Source organism: Manis javanica, chromosome 6 (assembly GCF_040802235.1).
Source record: "Manis javanica isolate MJ-LG chromosome 6, MJ_LKY, whole genome shotgun sequence".
Classification (NCBI taxonomy): Eukaryota; Metazoa; Chordata; class Mammalia; order Pholidota; family Manidae; genus Manis; species Manis javanica.
In genome coordinates, this window is record NC_133161.1 from 65,359,594 (window position 1) to 65,374,742 (window position 15,149).

A 15,149-nucleotide genomic window follows, 5' to 3' on the forward strand; every position below is an offset into this window, starting at 1 on the left:
TTGGGTTGTTTTGATTTGATTGCCCTGGCTGTCTTATATCCGATTTTGTTTCTCTTAAATAACCAAATGGAGAAATCTAGTTAATTAATTGACTGTATTTTGTTGACAGCACGTCATGAACATTTCTATGTTGGTTTTTGGGTTATTAGGGAACAAAATTTTCTTATGGTCATTGTGTCTTAAAATCATTACCAACAAAGTTACCTCTGAAATGGTAAATGACATTGTGTGTTAGCATGTTTTTAAATTTCCATTTGTACATGATTCAATAGTATAACTTCTGTATTTCTGAGACTAGAAAAAGAAGTTTTTCTGTTTCTGACTGCTGCCAAACCCCTTTGCAATAATCACAAATTTTAAATTATTACTTCTTCATTAATAATCTTTTATTTAGACTATTTTAAATATAAAATCCTAGGATTTAGAAGCAGAATTATGTGAATTACCTATGTTACTATTTACTAAGTATTTGAGCTAGGACCTCTCCAGAGCTATGACTTCATAGTCTTGAGTTATGAGAAAGTTAGAACATATAACACTCATCCCACATCCAGTCTGTCATAAATGCTGGTCCATTTTGTCACCTGAACATAGCTCTCAGATTCTCCTTTCTCTGCCACCACCTTAGTTTGTGCCACTACCATCACTCTCTTACCTGATCTCTAATCAGCTTCCTAACTGATGACCCCATCTCCACTTTTACCTCCTCCAGCCCATTGTTTACACTGTAGTCAGAGGCTCTCCCAATGATCAAAGCTGGGACAATTTCAGCAACAAAATAAATTATGATAGTATTTGATTATAACCCAAAGTAAAATAAATATCCATTCAGTCTACATGGAAATAAACAAATGGGGAGAGGAGACAGCTCTTCCTTATACAATAGTTCCAATTAATAAATATAGGAAATGAGGGAACCACAAAATCACCATTAAGCAAACATCAAGGTAAGCATGATGACAATCACTGAAAGTGAGCAAAAGTTTAAGGAGAAACTAGAAATTTGCATACTCTTGTGTATTTCCCCCCAAGATTTTTAATACTTACAGGAGGAAAAAAATCATTGTATATCAATGCTACCTCAATAAAAAAAGGAAAAAAATCATAATTTTACAGTGGAGAAACCCAGCAGACTCCACCTGAGCCAGGTGACGAGGATTACAATCCCCAGTAGTAATGTGGGTTGGTCTTGTTGTAGCCCTGATACCAGGGACTGAGAAGGGTGCTTCACCTCTGGGGTGTCCTTCCCAAAAGTCTGTAACCCCATCAAATTGTGAGAAATCAGACAAACCCAAATTGAGGGACATTCTGCAAAATACCTGACCAATATTCTTAAAAGGTGTCCAGGCATGAAAGACAAGACAGATGAGAAAGGGACCATCCCAGACAGAAGGAGACAGCTCAGTGCAATGTCAAATCCTGGAACAGAGAAAGGACATTAATGGGAAACTAGTAAAATTCAAATAAGGTCATGGTTTAGTTAATAGTAATATGCCAGTGTTCATTTCCTACTTTTGGTAATTGTGGTTATGTAAGATGTTAACACTAGGGGAAACTAAGGAAGTATGGAGGAACTCGGGATTCTATTTGCAGGTTTTCTATAAGCCTAAAATTATTGTAAAATATGAAGTTTGGGGAAATGCACATTGGATCATATTGTTCCTCTGCTAAAATCCTCCAATAGCACTTAAAGTAAGATCCAAATTCCCATAGACCAAGGTGTTTGAGTTCCTATGGGAGCTGGCCCAGCTCACCTCCTTACCAGTCGTGTGACCGGAGGCCTTCTCACTCACTGTTTCCTGTATCTGGAATGTCCCTGCCCTAATCACCTCCCCTTCTTGTCATTCAGAGCCCAGCTGAATGGTCAACTGTCCCAGGTGCCTCCCCTGACCACCCAGCTTTAGCAGCTGCTCATCAGTATCTTCGTCTCCCTCCTTTGTTGCTCTATCTGGTACTTTTCTTTTTGTGTTTTGAGTTCATGATTACATGCTTTTTTATTTTCTATCTCCTGCTGCTTGAGCACAAGCTCTGTAAAAGCAGGACCCTCATGTGTCTTGTCCATCTCTATATTCCCAGCGACAAGAACAATGCCCAGTGTATATTCGATCATCCACAAATCTGTGCTCAGTGAATTAATGCTGCCAGGCTAATTGGTTGCATAGTTCTTGAGTTGCTTTTTTAGAGCACGTCTGAAAATCTAATCAGCAATTAAATATGAAAAGGTTTTTATTTATCTTTGAATTCTTGAGTCCCAGGTGAGTGAAATGTTTTAAGTAGAAACTGTTGGGTTATCTGACACCTGTATTGCACTTGAATTTTAGACTTATATCAATTAATTTCAGTATTTTAATTTTGTCACTATAATTAAGGAATGAATATTCATACTTGGAAAATGACAGTCATCACTAAGTAATCCAGCCTGGAGCCTGATATGGTTCAAACTTTTTCCACTACCTTCTGAGCAGCACTGCCAATTACTCCACATCCACCTTTTAACGTGAAACCAGTTTATCACCCCAAGCTTACTCCTCGAAGTGGGAAAAATAACCAAAACTGAGTTTTCTAATACTTCAGCCTACTCAGGTTTAATTAGGGAAGAGTGCATTTCACCAAACACATAATTATTCAGGCACCACAAATTGGTGTCTTTCTAGCCCTAAGTTAAATGTGTTCATTTGTATGTGACTTGAGGCTTCAAGGTAAAAAAAAGTGAGAGTACCTTCATGCTATTATGAACAAAAATGTGAAAGTTCTCTCCATAATGAGAATCATGTTGAGTGAAGTCCCATATTAGTAAGTGCAGAGGAGAAAGAATGGGAAGTACTAAAAAAACAAAACTTACAGGTATTTTTTTAGAACTGCATAGATTCACGGCATAAATATCAAGTAAGCATTTAACGTAAAATTAAATGTGCAGGGATAACAAGGCAAAAAGGATAGTTGGTTCAATTTTATATGTATTTAATTAGTACCCTGAATAAACCTTTATGCTCAGCCTTGGGAAGCCAAAGTTTGGATGAGGTCCCTGTCCTGAGAAATCTGAGAGTCTTATGGGACAGATAGACACGTATGCAGCCATTAACTCTGTAATTTCAGATGCTGGGAAGGCACTGCTATCATAGAGGAAACAGGGATCGACTACCTCACAGAGAAAGTAGCCTTTCAGCAAGACTTTGACCAGTTGAACTGGATAGAAGAGGAAGGAGGGTAGTCATTTACCTCTCAAGAAGACTGGCTTCTAAACGCATCTTGCACTGAAATGTTTGGCATGAGCTGCAGTCACAAGTTAGCAAGCTGAACCTTCTTCTTTGGATGCGTGGTTCCTGGCTAACATTCTGCAGCTTCTGTTGGAGAAGTTGTGGGAAACAGGATGCCTTCTGAAAGAATTCTGGGTTGTTTATGAAAACGCACAGGCATCCCAGTAGCATTTAGAAAGCATTTTTAGAGCACATGCTGTGTAAATGCATCAATAAAGAAATGTGAAATAAGAACAGTAGTCAAGCTACATCCATCCGAAGTGCTATGTTTAGACAAAAAAAGCAGTGTCGCTCTTTGCTCAGCTGTTGGTGAATGTGTATTTGGGATCTGTGGCTGTATAACAGCCCACTGTTCCGTCATGTAGATCATCATCTATTTTATTAAATCTTTCCCCAGTAGAGAGCAAGAGAGTTTTGTTATTATAAATGATTTTCTTTGTGTATACATCTTTGTGCCCATTTTACTAGTTCCTTAGGATGCACTGCAATAGAAGTGCAACGTCAAAAGATGCATATAGCCCTAGGGTTTTTATGTTAACTGCCAAATCAGTCTGCAGACAGCTTGTACAGTCACCGCATCACTGCAAGTGCCATCTGAGGTTGTCTTTAAAAATAAGGCCAAGATTAGGCATAACCAATTCAGATTTTGTTTCAGCTCTGCATTTTAGAAAATCTAAGTCACCAACCCAGTTACTTACCCACTCTCAATCCCCACCCCCACCCCCACCTCCCACCAAAACCCTGTCAGGCATAAGATATTTGAATTGTTTTACAGTCAAGTAGAAGGTAACTCAGAAAGAAGAGATCAAAAAGTCAGCGAGAATAATAGGAGGAATCTGACCCTACATTACAGGCAGTTACAAGATTCCCACAGTCCTACTTGCCAAAGCTAACTTTTTAATTTCATTTGGAAGCCGCACATCTTCGGCTTGCTTTTCAGCACAGAGGTCATTTTCTGGTTCTGATTACAGGACATCAAACGCCCTGACAGATGTACTCAAGTGAATTTGGTCTCCCATCTTTGTAAATGGAAGAACAGCATGGAAGTTAATGTGGGGTGTGGGGAGATGCTCACCTTGTCACTTGCCACTTGGATTCAGTCCCGTCTTGCCTGTGCCTCCAGGAGAGGGGGGACCTTGTGGCTTGTCTCTCCCATCTCTTTAATAAAGATGCTTGTTGTTCACGGCTCCTTTGGGTCTTTTCTTCCTCAGTCTTGTCTCAAGAAGAAAACGAACTGGGAAAATTCCTCCGATCCCAAGGCTTCCAAGATAAAACCAGAGCAGGGAAGATGATGCAAGCCGCGGGAAAGGCCCTCTGCTTTTCTTCCCAGCAAAGGTGTGTGGGCTTCACTGTGTGTCTATTTGGGGGATCGGCGGAGAATCTGGGACCCACTCACTCATGAAGGGGGCTCTCCTGCATTCCTTAGAAGGCTCTTCACTGAGGCCAAGGCGCTCTTTAGTCTGTTTGTGCTTAGCCTTCTGAGGAAGACACATGTATGATTTTTTTCCTCCCTATTAATTTCTCATTTTTTTTCATATCTCCCTGGTCTATAGGAGGCCTTTTGTATGCCAGTTACTGTGAGTGCTGTCCTTTGCTTGTATTTGACCTTCAGAGATGCTCACAACAGCCTGTCTGTCCCTTTACAGCAGCTGATGAAAGCAGGGGCCTTATGAGACCAGGTGGAAGGGTTCCCTCTCTGCTCTCCGTGGGCCAGTTAACTTTAGAGAGGTAGTGTTCATGATGCCCTGAACCGTTCTCCTCCGGCCCTGGACAGCAATGTCAGCATCATCTGGAAGTTTCTGAGAAATGCAGAATCCAGGCCCCACCCCAGAAATGCATAATCCAAACCTGCATTTTAATGAGCTCCCCAGTGGGTTTCCATGCACATTCAAGTTCAGGAAGCTCTGGTGCAGAGAAAACTGTGGCAAATTAGTGACATTCTTTTAACACTACCATGACTCATTTTTATGGTCCTGTAGAATAAGCTGGAGCACCTGCATTTTGTGCCTGAGCAAAGTGACATTTCTTCTGTCCTCCTCCGCTAAGTGACAAGCCTCCAAAATGTTACTCACTAATGTTAGGTAGGATTATACCTAAATAAGGCTTGTAGGTAGTTTCCAAAAATATGCAGGCTATAAAAATTTCACTTAACTCATATTGTCCAACATTTTCTTCCCTTATTAATTAGTTTAACCTTACTGCTTTCTCTCCCTGCAAGCCAAGTGTAGGCCACTGGCCTGTTACATAGGTGTTCCTATGAAAATTAAGGTAAAAGAGACCAATGTGTCAGTTTTTCGGTGGTGCCACTCCTAGGCATTTTGGTTCTTCCTAATAACATTCAGACTCTGACTTTGTGGCCAATGCCAGCTTTCATAGTTGAATAAGACCTTCCCAATAGTTCTGCAACCCTGTTTTTGAAGGAAAATGTCTGTAATCTTGAATTACACCTTTTAGTCTTATTTAAAGTTGTTTTTTCTCTGAAAAAAAAATACATACTCATGCTAGAAAAAATTTTAAAAACAGAGACCAATCAAAAGAAAGTTAGAAACAGCTAAAATGTTACTAGGAGAGATGACCTACTTTTAACCCCTTGAAAGAGAGAGAGGACCTTTCATGTGTATATGCATAGAGATATCCTCTATGCATATACACTTTCCCCAGCCTTACAAGGATAATTGGGTCTTGAAAAACTTTCATAGAGTAAATTCTCATGTTAAACATAATTCTCACTGATTTCAATGAGAAAAGTTCTCATACCTACTTGTCTGCCAAAACTTCCACCCATCCCTGGGAAGCAAAGCCAAATCCCTGAACATAGTTGCTGCAAGAGTTACCAGCACTGATCGTACAATTAGTTTATAACATGGCGATACAGTTATATGCCCTTGCAGAGCTGTGTACCAAACGACCTCATAAAGGACACATAGGGTACCTTGACATTGTATATAATCTAACCTTAGAGACACACAGAAACAGTAAAAGAAATAAAGAAAAACAGTGCAAATAATACTTGAAAGCATCATTACTGTAAAACAGCAAACTGTACTATATCCATGATATAATGCAGCTTGGACAGCTTTAGAATTTGGAAGGTGGCCTCCTGCAAGACAGCTCTGGTTTCATTGTTCTCAGCTGCTCACCAGGCACATGACATCCAAACCAGTCCTCCTGCGCATGAACATAGGAGGATGACATGACATAAAGCTCTCACAAAGATGAATTCTCAAACCTTGAAGGGCCATCATTTGGAAAATGCCAGAGTATATTTTTGATAGAAACAGCATCATATCCTACAGTTTCTGTAGAGTTTTGTTTACATTTAGCAAATAAAATTTTTATATAATAACCCTAAAACCTGATGTCCATATATATAGCTTTTTTTAAACCACCACAGTGTAGTGTTCCATTATCTGGGCATGCTATGATATATTTAACATGAGCCCAACTATCCACTACTTGGGTCACTTCCCCCTTTTCCTAACAAAGGATGAAGGTCTTTGGAGCAGACTGTTGGGTACTTCATTAATTATTCCCTTTGGGTGATACTCATGAATGAATAATAAGAGCCAATCTTCCTCTGATGTTTGATGTTCTCAGTTACTAAGTTTTTCCTTGGTCTAGCCACAGTCCCGGATACCATAAGTGAACAGGTTTTTCACCTTTCTGATTTTATATGAAGTGAGTTACAGAAAAAAATGAGGTGATTTTATTTGCCTTTTTCTTTTCTTCAAGCTCTTAACATTTATTATCATGTCATTCCATCTTGAAAAGTTTCTGTCAAACTTTATTACAGTCAAAGACATTGAAAATATTTTATTCACAAGACTTCCTTCCAGCCAGTTCAGGAAAATAAGCAAAGTCCAAGGGAAGTGAGAAAGGAGCCCAGAAATGAGCGGGTTCCTTAGGGGGACAGCCAAGGACTCTCTCTCTCTTTAAGTAGAAGTGTTCAATTTTACAAATCTTCACATTGGCATTTATGTTATTGATTTATTTGGTAGTCATTCCTACAGCTGCTCATTCAGTTTGATGAAAGGTGAGTGTTAATTTAATCCAGTGGTGACAGAACACAAGCCAACTTTATGGCACAATAGTAGGTCTTTGAAAGCAACATGTGTGACACCAAAGGTAGGATGATGACAGCAAGCTGTTGTTAGAGAAACCTCTAAAATATTTTAAAACAGTACTTTTTAGACAAGAGGAAAACTAAGAAAATAGTAAAAGGGATTTTATTGTAAGCAGTTTATTGCCACATCTGTAATTTTACCATATATACATTGCAGACATTGATGGAACCTCCCAGAGCTGACTTCAGTTCACTAACACCATTGTTCCTTTAGCTTAATAAGTTTGCATTAATATTGGAATATAAACACCCATTTTTATTTTTTGAAACTATGCTGCACAATTTCATGGAGACCATTGAATTTTAAAAGTGTAATACTTCTGACAGGACTCATTTTTGGCAGAAAGATGGAAAAAGTATTTTAGCCCCCTGAAGTAAATATTTTATCCAAAATTGGATATGCCTCAAACATTATTTTGATGATTAAATGATGGTATATTATAGCTAATATAATTATTTTATATCCCTTTCATTGTATAATATACATTCATTTCTGGTTTAGTATCCTTAAGTTTTGTTTTTTATAAGGATCCCATCACATAACCTACCTGAAAATTCCTGACACAGTGGAGCATCCATAAATGTCCTTCTTCCCCTTCCTAGACCATCGCAAAATGCTTCTGCTCATGCTTCCTTCTCGGTGACTGTTGGAGCCAGCAGCAGATGCCCTGGCCTTTGGGGAGGAATCCAAAGCCTAGCCAGGAAGACCCTAATGCCATGAATGTCCCTCCCTCCTCAGAGGGCCAGGCTTCAGAGGAGCAGAAGGCAGGGAGTGGCGAAGGGTAGAAATGGGAAATGGTTATGCCAGCTTCCTCCATTAACAGTACTGGTATCAGCTTCAAACAAGTACTCTTTGCCCAGGTATGAGACCACCCCCAGGGATTCTGGTGGAGATACTTCCCAGGGGTACCATTAAGTAAAAGTCATCTAAGGGTTCAGGACATGGGCAGTCATCTCTGGTTGACTCATCAGTTCACAGCATTTCGATTTATAATGCATCAGATATTTCTACAGCATCACTATGTTCCAGGCCCTGTTCTAGGCTCATGAGTTTAAGGTTGGTAAACTAGCAAAGATTCAAACTGCTCGCCTGCTTAGTTTCAAGATCACGGCTTTATCCTCTTGTCTAGGTTGGCCTTGCGAAATCCTTTGTGTCGATTTCACCAAGAAGTGGAGACTTTTCGGCACCGGGCCATCTCAGACACTTGGCTGACAGTGAACCGCATGGAGCAGTGCCGGACTGAATACAGAGGGGCATTACTATGGATGAAGGATGTGTCACAGGAGCTTGATCCAGACCTCTATAAGCAAATGGAGAAGTTCAGGAAGGTAGGATATTTCATGAGGGTTGCCAAAAGGGGTACCTACTGGAAGGTAATGAGGTGTGATTTGAATCCGTCCAGTGTAGAAATAACTCAAAAGCACTGAGGATACAATTAATCATTACTGGTGTCTTTTTGTGTGACAGAATACCAATTAATGTGATATATAATTCTCTAAGGATAAGATAGAAGAGACAGCTGGAAATTGCTGGGATTTGGTAACTGGTTCTAATTGAGTCAGATTTTCACATAATGTGCACTTTTTGTAAGGTTGTCACTTTTAAATGCTTTTTCACGCATAACTAAAAATCGAGATTAACTCAAATGAAACTGGAAGGTGAGAATAGTTGACTGCGGGAGTCTTTTGATTGCTAATGAATGTAAAATTAATAGAAAATGCTCCTTTTGTTTTGTGAAGTGGTTCAGGAGCACTGGGGGTTAGGTGCAGGATTAAATAAAATGCAGTAGTCCTCTTCAGAAATTTGTCTGAGGGAAATAGCTGAGAAGATGGGTATGCTCTTAAATTTCCCCAAATTAACTGGTGAGCCGCAGAGGAACAACGTTCGGTTGGTTTTTTAATCATCTCACATCCGTTTAGCTGCTTGGCTATTTGCTCATACCAGAATACAGCCGACCACCAGGTGGCAGTCATATACTAAGTATTTATGAAAACGCAGAGAGATTTTTGTTGTGTACAATCTTGGTAGTTCTTTGTTCAGCTCCGCTTGGATATATTTCAGGGTGTGAAAGAAAAAAAATCAAGCAAATGTTAGGTTTGACGTAAGATTGTGTCAATTGACTTACGCATTTCAAATGTTCCATTTGTAATTAGTGATACTGTGTAAAAGCCCTAGAGTTCTTTTGAAGTACATGGTTGCAGTGCTGGGAATGGGAAGCCGCCCCCGGGGTACAGGTTAGATGTGTGGGATGTTGGATGCACGGGCAGCGGGGGAGGGGATGTGTGCCATGGGGAAGAAGGAGAGACCTTCTGTTGCTTAAGAATAGGGTCACCAATTATTGGCCTATGTATTAGACTGACAAATTCTTTTAGAAGTCAAGTTTTATTTTCATTTGTAATCTAGAATCCCTCTTTATAAAGGGAATCAGAAGCCATTTTATTTCTGATTGCAGATGACCTTAATGTGTTAATAGAATCTAACTTCTCTGTGAGACAGGTTTCTGAGTTCAAAGAAAATCAGAACTGAAAAGCCCCTTAAAGATGGACTAGTGAAATTCACTCTTTTTATAAAAGAAAAAATCAAGGCCACAAAATGGTAAATAAAACTTTTCAAGGGTTGAGAGCTAGATGTTGGTGATCTCAGTCTGCATTTGAAAATTTCCCGACTTCCTAATCACACCAGTAATTTGGTTTGTCTTTGATGCTTTATTTGGGGGTTAGAAGAGGATGGAGTAGAGAGGAAAAAAAGAGAAAAGAAAGAAAAAGCAAATATTATCTGCAGGGCATAGAGCCAATCACTTTATATCTACTGCCTCTTTTAAGTCTCACAATAATCAAGACAGACTTTATTTTATAATGAAGAAAAGTATATCTGTATTAAGTAACTAGCCCAAAATGAAAATCAGAATCCTAGAAAAAAATGCATATTTTTCCCTAAGAGAAAAAAAATGAAGTTGAAGAGCACACCTAAAATTGACAGTGGCATTTTCATAGTGATACCTCTCCTGTGATTTATTACTTCAACAAGCATTTATCTGGCACCTTCTGTGTGCCAGATAATAAAAGTAAACATATGATTATTCTGAAAGGCAGGAGAATTTCACACAGAAATGTGTTTATTTTGGTTTTGTTTTAGAGGGTGGTTACTAGCTGTGTAAGGATGAAATAAAAACCAAGCCCTTCGTCATTTGGTTTGAATGTTGAAACATTACCCTCTCTTTAGTGTCATCAATCTGTTGATTTGTGGAAAATATGGTTTTAAAAAAAAATCCTTTACCATGCGGAAGTAGCTGACATGATGCCTTACTCCACAATCCCATGTGTGGTGGATTTAATTTAATAGCTGAACATGGTGTACCTAGAATTTAGGGAGAGAATTTTTTCTTGAAGAAGTTTGTATTGAAGTCTGTGTTTGATTATTAGGCTGGACTCCCCACAAGGACAGGGACCAGACTGGTTCTCCGCGCTGCCATAACCCTAGAGCCAGCCTGATGCCTGGCCTCAAGTTAGCATTTATATCAGATGGCCAAATTCCAGCTATTTAGTTGGAAGTGCCAAACCCAGGGTTTCTCAGACCTCTAGGGCATTCCTGCCACATGCAACTGACCTTATGTTTTGGAAATTGATGTGTAGTTTTGCAGGTAAGAAGTAGCATTACTAATTTGTGGCTTGCTGCCCTCTTTGGAATGAATTTAAATTGTGGAGTTTGCTGTTCACTTGAAGTTTGTAATGTGAAATTTCACTCTGAGTGAGCTTTAGTGTTTTGTCCCAATGAGATTCCATTTTGAACAGAGTCTCCATTTATCTCTTCAAAGTGTGTTACAGAAAAGCATGTCTGAATCCTCAGGAAAGAGGGGTCCAGTTGTGGGTGGCTCCTTAGGAGTCACTGTGGGAGGGGAATTACAGTCTCCAAGCCAGCTGCCTCCTTCACATGCCAGCTGATGAATCCTGAACTAAAGTAGTGTTTTGCTGTAAGTTCTGTTCTTTGAGTCCATATCCTCTGAAGAGACAAAATTCTAACTCATACCTCATTGGTGTGATCCCCTGGTTGCAGTCCTAGTATGCATTCATTCATTTATTCCTTCATCCCACAAGTGATATTGAAGCCCCACTGCGTGCTAGTCCACATGCTGTAGGACATAGTCATGAATAAGCAGACATGATCACTGCCCTCCCCCCATGTGTAGTCACCTGGGGACAGAGCACGTCAACATGGTGCAGTCTGAGGAAACCTTGGATAAAGTAGCAGGCAGTGTACAGGCACACCTAGGAGGGCTTCCCAGGGGAGGCAGCTTCTGAATAAGACAAGAAGAATGACTAGGAGGGAGCTGGGGGGAGGAGTAGGAAGAGTTCCTGACTGAGGAAGCAACGTAGACAGAGGCTGGAGGTGAAAGCAAGCAGGACACTTTTAAGGACCTGAGAGGTCCTTATAAACAGAGCACAGAAGGCAAAGTGGGTGTGGGAAGATGGTGCCAGAAAGGAAAGCAGGGCCACAGGGACATCCCCTCAGCAGCTGGGGCCACGGAGGGGTATTGAGAAGGGCAGGAACATGAGCCACCTGTGTTCTCACCAGCTCACTCAGACCTTAGTGTGGAGAAGGGATCGGAGGGACCCAAGCCTGAAGGCTGGGAGGTTGCGGGGGGAACAAACCCAGATGAGACATGGGCTGTTCACGAAATGAGGAGGGAAGGAGAATGGGGAAATGTATTGTTCTGACCTCTGCCAGACTCTGTAAAAGCAGCACTTTAATCAGAGAGCTCTTCGTTCTTTTTAGAAATGAGCAGAATAAGTACAAATAAATATTAAGCAAGATCAAGTGTACTTTCACCTCCAACCAAGGTTTTTTCCATAGGGCTTTCAAAATGCTACGAAACTTTTTTAATGACACACAGTGAGCATGACTGAAATGATGTATGAAAAACTTCAAATTAAACACAGCAAATAATCTGTTTCCATTCTGGCATCTTTGAAGCACATAGGCCTGATGACAGAGCTCTCAGCAGCAACATTAATAAGCATTTAGAAGTGCCTGTATAGGGGATAGAAATACAAAGAGGTGGAAAAGCTTGATCCCATCTCTGAGGAAGGACCCTGCTAGTCATCTCTTCTTCGTCAAAATTTCCATGATAAACAAGACACCTGGAGAGTGTGCCCATATGTAGCTATTCTCCCGGAGACCAAAGAATAGGAAATGGTGGCAGAATTTCAGTGAGCAGGACTGGGTGGCTGGGTGCTGTGGGAGGCCCCTCCTAACAGTGTGATTCACCCCAGGAGGGGAATGGCCAGGACACTACACAGCAAAATATTTTATGAGCAGTTACAATGTGTGATATATGTGCTCTTTGAAAGCAGAGTAAAAGGGGATGATTTAAAAATAGAAGTCAGCTCCTTGTAGCCGATTACATCAGCCCAAGTTGTGAGCTCACAGAAGAGCTTTTGTAGCCCGATGCCCTTGAGAGAGTCCTCTTGTGGTCAATTAAGTGTCTTGTTTTTCTTGAAAGTCAGAAAGGGGATGGAGGGTAATTATTCTAAATGGAATAAAAGCTGTGTTAGGTGTAAGCAAATAGTTCTGAATCCTCTAAAGAAAGAAATGTATATGTGCGCATTTGTATGAGTCGGAGTCCTTATAGACAAGGACAAGGGAACCGGCAATTTAATGAGGGCCGTTTATTAAATGGCATTTGTCTAGTGTTTCATTGCCATACTGCAAAAGGGTATCTAAAAGGTATTGTAGGAAATGTGAATGGCACACACAGGTATTCTAAGGCTTGTATCTATTCAAAATAGTCTCAGATTTTGGAAAGCTGTTAATTCACTAAAGTCATATTGTCAAAGGATATGTTACTGTGAATTTTATTAACGAAGGGTGGTGGCTTAATATGTGGGGCTTTATTAGGATCATCAGTCAGTGGTGTCCCTATGTCCCACCTGAAGGTTTGGGTCTATAGAGCTTGGTCAAGGACTAGTAAACAGCAGTATTGACATTAGAGGGTTTTTTTCCTGTGGACAAAGACCTGGGTTAATTAATTTGACAGTATCATTAATTACTGCTGAAATCATTGGTCTCTGTCAGAGGTCGGGCTCTTTCAGCAATTGAGGGCAAGTCCCCTGGGAGCTGGAGATGCCAAGTAGTGCAGGGTTATCACTAGTCAGCCATCTCCCCATTCAGTGATAAAGGCCTTTCTTTTCTGCCTAGACCATCCAGCTTTCTGGTTTAACCCAATGCTCTGCTTTGGTTCAGGGCCAAGGGCAGGCCAAGACCCCCCCAGCGAGTTGGTTGAGTGAGTGTGGAGAATGTCAGGTTTGGGTCTGTACAGCAGACCAGCGCTGAATGGGTATCTAAGCAGTGCCTATAAGGAGACCTGTTATCTCTTCCATCTCTGCTAGTCCCAAAATTCTATGGGGGAAGTGAGAGTTCTGTTGTACAGCTAACACCCTATTAACCTACCTGTTTTATAACTCTCTGTTTCCACCTGTCAGTCTCAGTCTTTGGTGTGTGCGCCTTGTTTGTTCTGGTCACTGAACTCGGGCGCCTGTTTTTTTGTGGTCCCTGAGAAAACTGAATCTAGCTGCTGAACCTCCCCCTCCTTGGGTTGCTGTTTCTTTAGGCTGCCTAAATGCCCCAGGAAAAACATGCATTTCCACATGGTACAACTGGGAAGGGAACAAATAATTACACCCTCACTTTCCCTTCTGAATTTCATGAGATGAGGCCTTTGGGGCTCTATGTGTCTTTATTGGTTTTCCCCCCTGAACTCGGTGAATAGCAAAAATTAGTTTCAGGGTTAAGCCAAAACCATGTGGAAGAGCATGCATGAAACCAATAACTGCCCCGGAGCTGGTGATGGGTGGCTGCTGCTCCTGTTTGGAAAGAGGAGGCAGGAACGTGGCTTCAGAGTTGGGATGGCTCTGCACCCTGTTCCCAGCTCTGCCTGCTCCAGCTGGGACAGCGTGGATAGGTGTGGTAAGCCTATGGCAATTTCTCATTCACTGAGGGAGATAGGTGTTAGATGGTCACCACACCGTCTTCGAGCTCTAAGTGTTTATGATTCCATCTCTAAATAGCATAGACAGCGGGGCAGGCCTACCATGCCCGTCGTCAGTGTAGTGTTTCCTCCGACTGCACAGAAGTCCTGGTCCTGCTGAGTCAGCTCATCCTGTCGCTGTTGCTCTAATCTTTTCTCTGAAAAAGAAGAGTGTTTCATAATTCCTGGGTAGAGGAAACTTTAGTATTTAGGGACTGATAATATTTATCTCTTATTAAGATACTAATACTTTTGCAAGGGTCAGACACCGAAGGCCCACCAGATAATTGTTTTTGTAAATAAAGTTTTTATTGTAACACAATCAGACCCATTCATGTACTTACCGTCTATGGCTGCTTTCACAATACCATGCCAGAGCTGTATAGTTAGAGACTGTGGTCTACAAAGCCAAAATATTTACTTTTTGCCCCTTTACAGAAAAGAATTTGCAGGCCTGTGACTTATAGGCACCTCTAGTACATGTTGAGCTTGAGGAATTTGGGGATTAAACACTTTTTAATTATGGTAAAACATAAGATAAAATTTACCATCTTAACCATTTTTAAGTATCCAGGTTCGGTAGAGTTTAAGTACATTGACAGTGTTGAACAACAGATCTCCAAAACCTTCTCATCTTGCAGAACAGAAACTGTACCCAGTAAACAACCACTACCCATTTCCCCCTCCTGCAGCCCCTGGTAACCATCATTCTGCTTTCTGTTTTTAGGAATTTGATTGCTTTAG

At 40.8% G+C, this 15,149-nt stretch overlaps 1 protein-coding gene and 1 long non-coding RNA gene across 10 annotated transcripts in view; one reads left to right on the forward strand and one right to left on the reverse strand.

Annotated features, from left to right (window-relative positions):
- ICA1 (islet cell autoantigen 1) overlaps nucleotides 1–15,149 on the forward strand; it is a 119,250-nt gene that overhangs the window by 24,123 nt on the left and 79,978 nt on the right. For all 9 annotated transcript variants that reach the window (XM_017658117.3, XM_073238781.1, XM_073238782.1 and 6 more), the window contains 2 exons: nucleotides 4,469–4,592; nucleotides 8,511–8,709. In XM_017658117.3, the coding sequence (XP_017513606.3) occupies nucleotides 4,469–4,592; nucleotides 8,511–8,709 (323 nt within the window). The remainder of the gene's footprint in view (nucleotides 1–4,468; nucleotides 4,593–8,510; nucleotides 8,710–15,149) is intronic.
- LOC118972646 (uncharacterized) overlaps nucleotides 8,739–15,149 on the reverse strand; it is a 34,254-nt gene continuing 27,843 nt past the window's right edge. Inside the window, exon 4 of the long non-coding RNA XR_005061709.2 lies at nucleotides 8,739–14,563. This is a non-coding gene — a long non-coding RNA (uncharacterized lncRNA). The remainder of the gene's footprint in view (nucleotides 14,564–15,149) is intronic.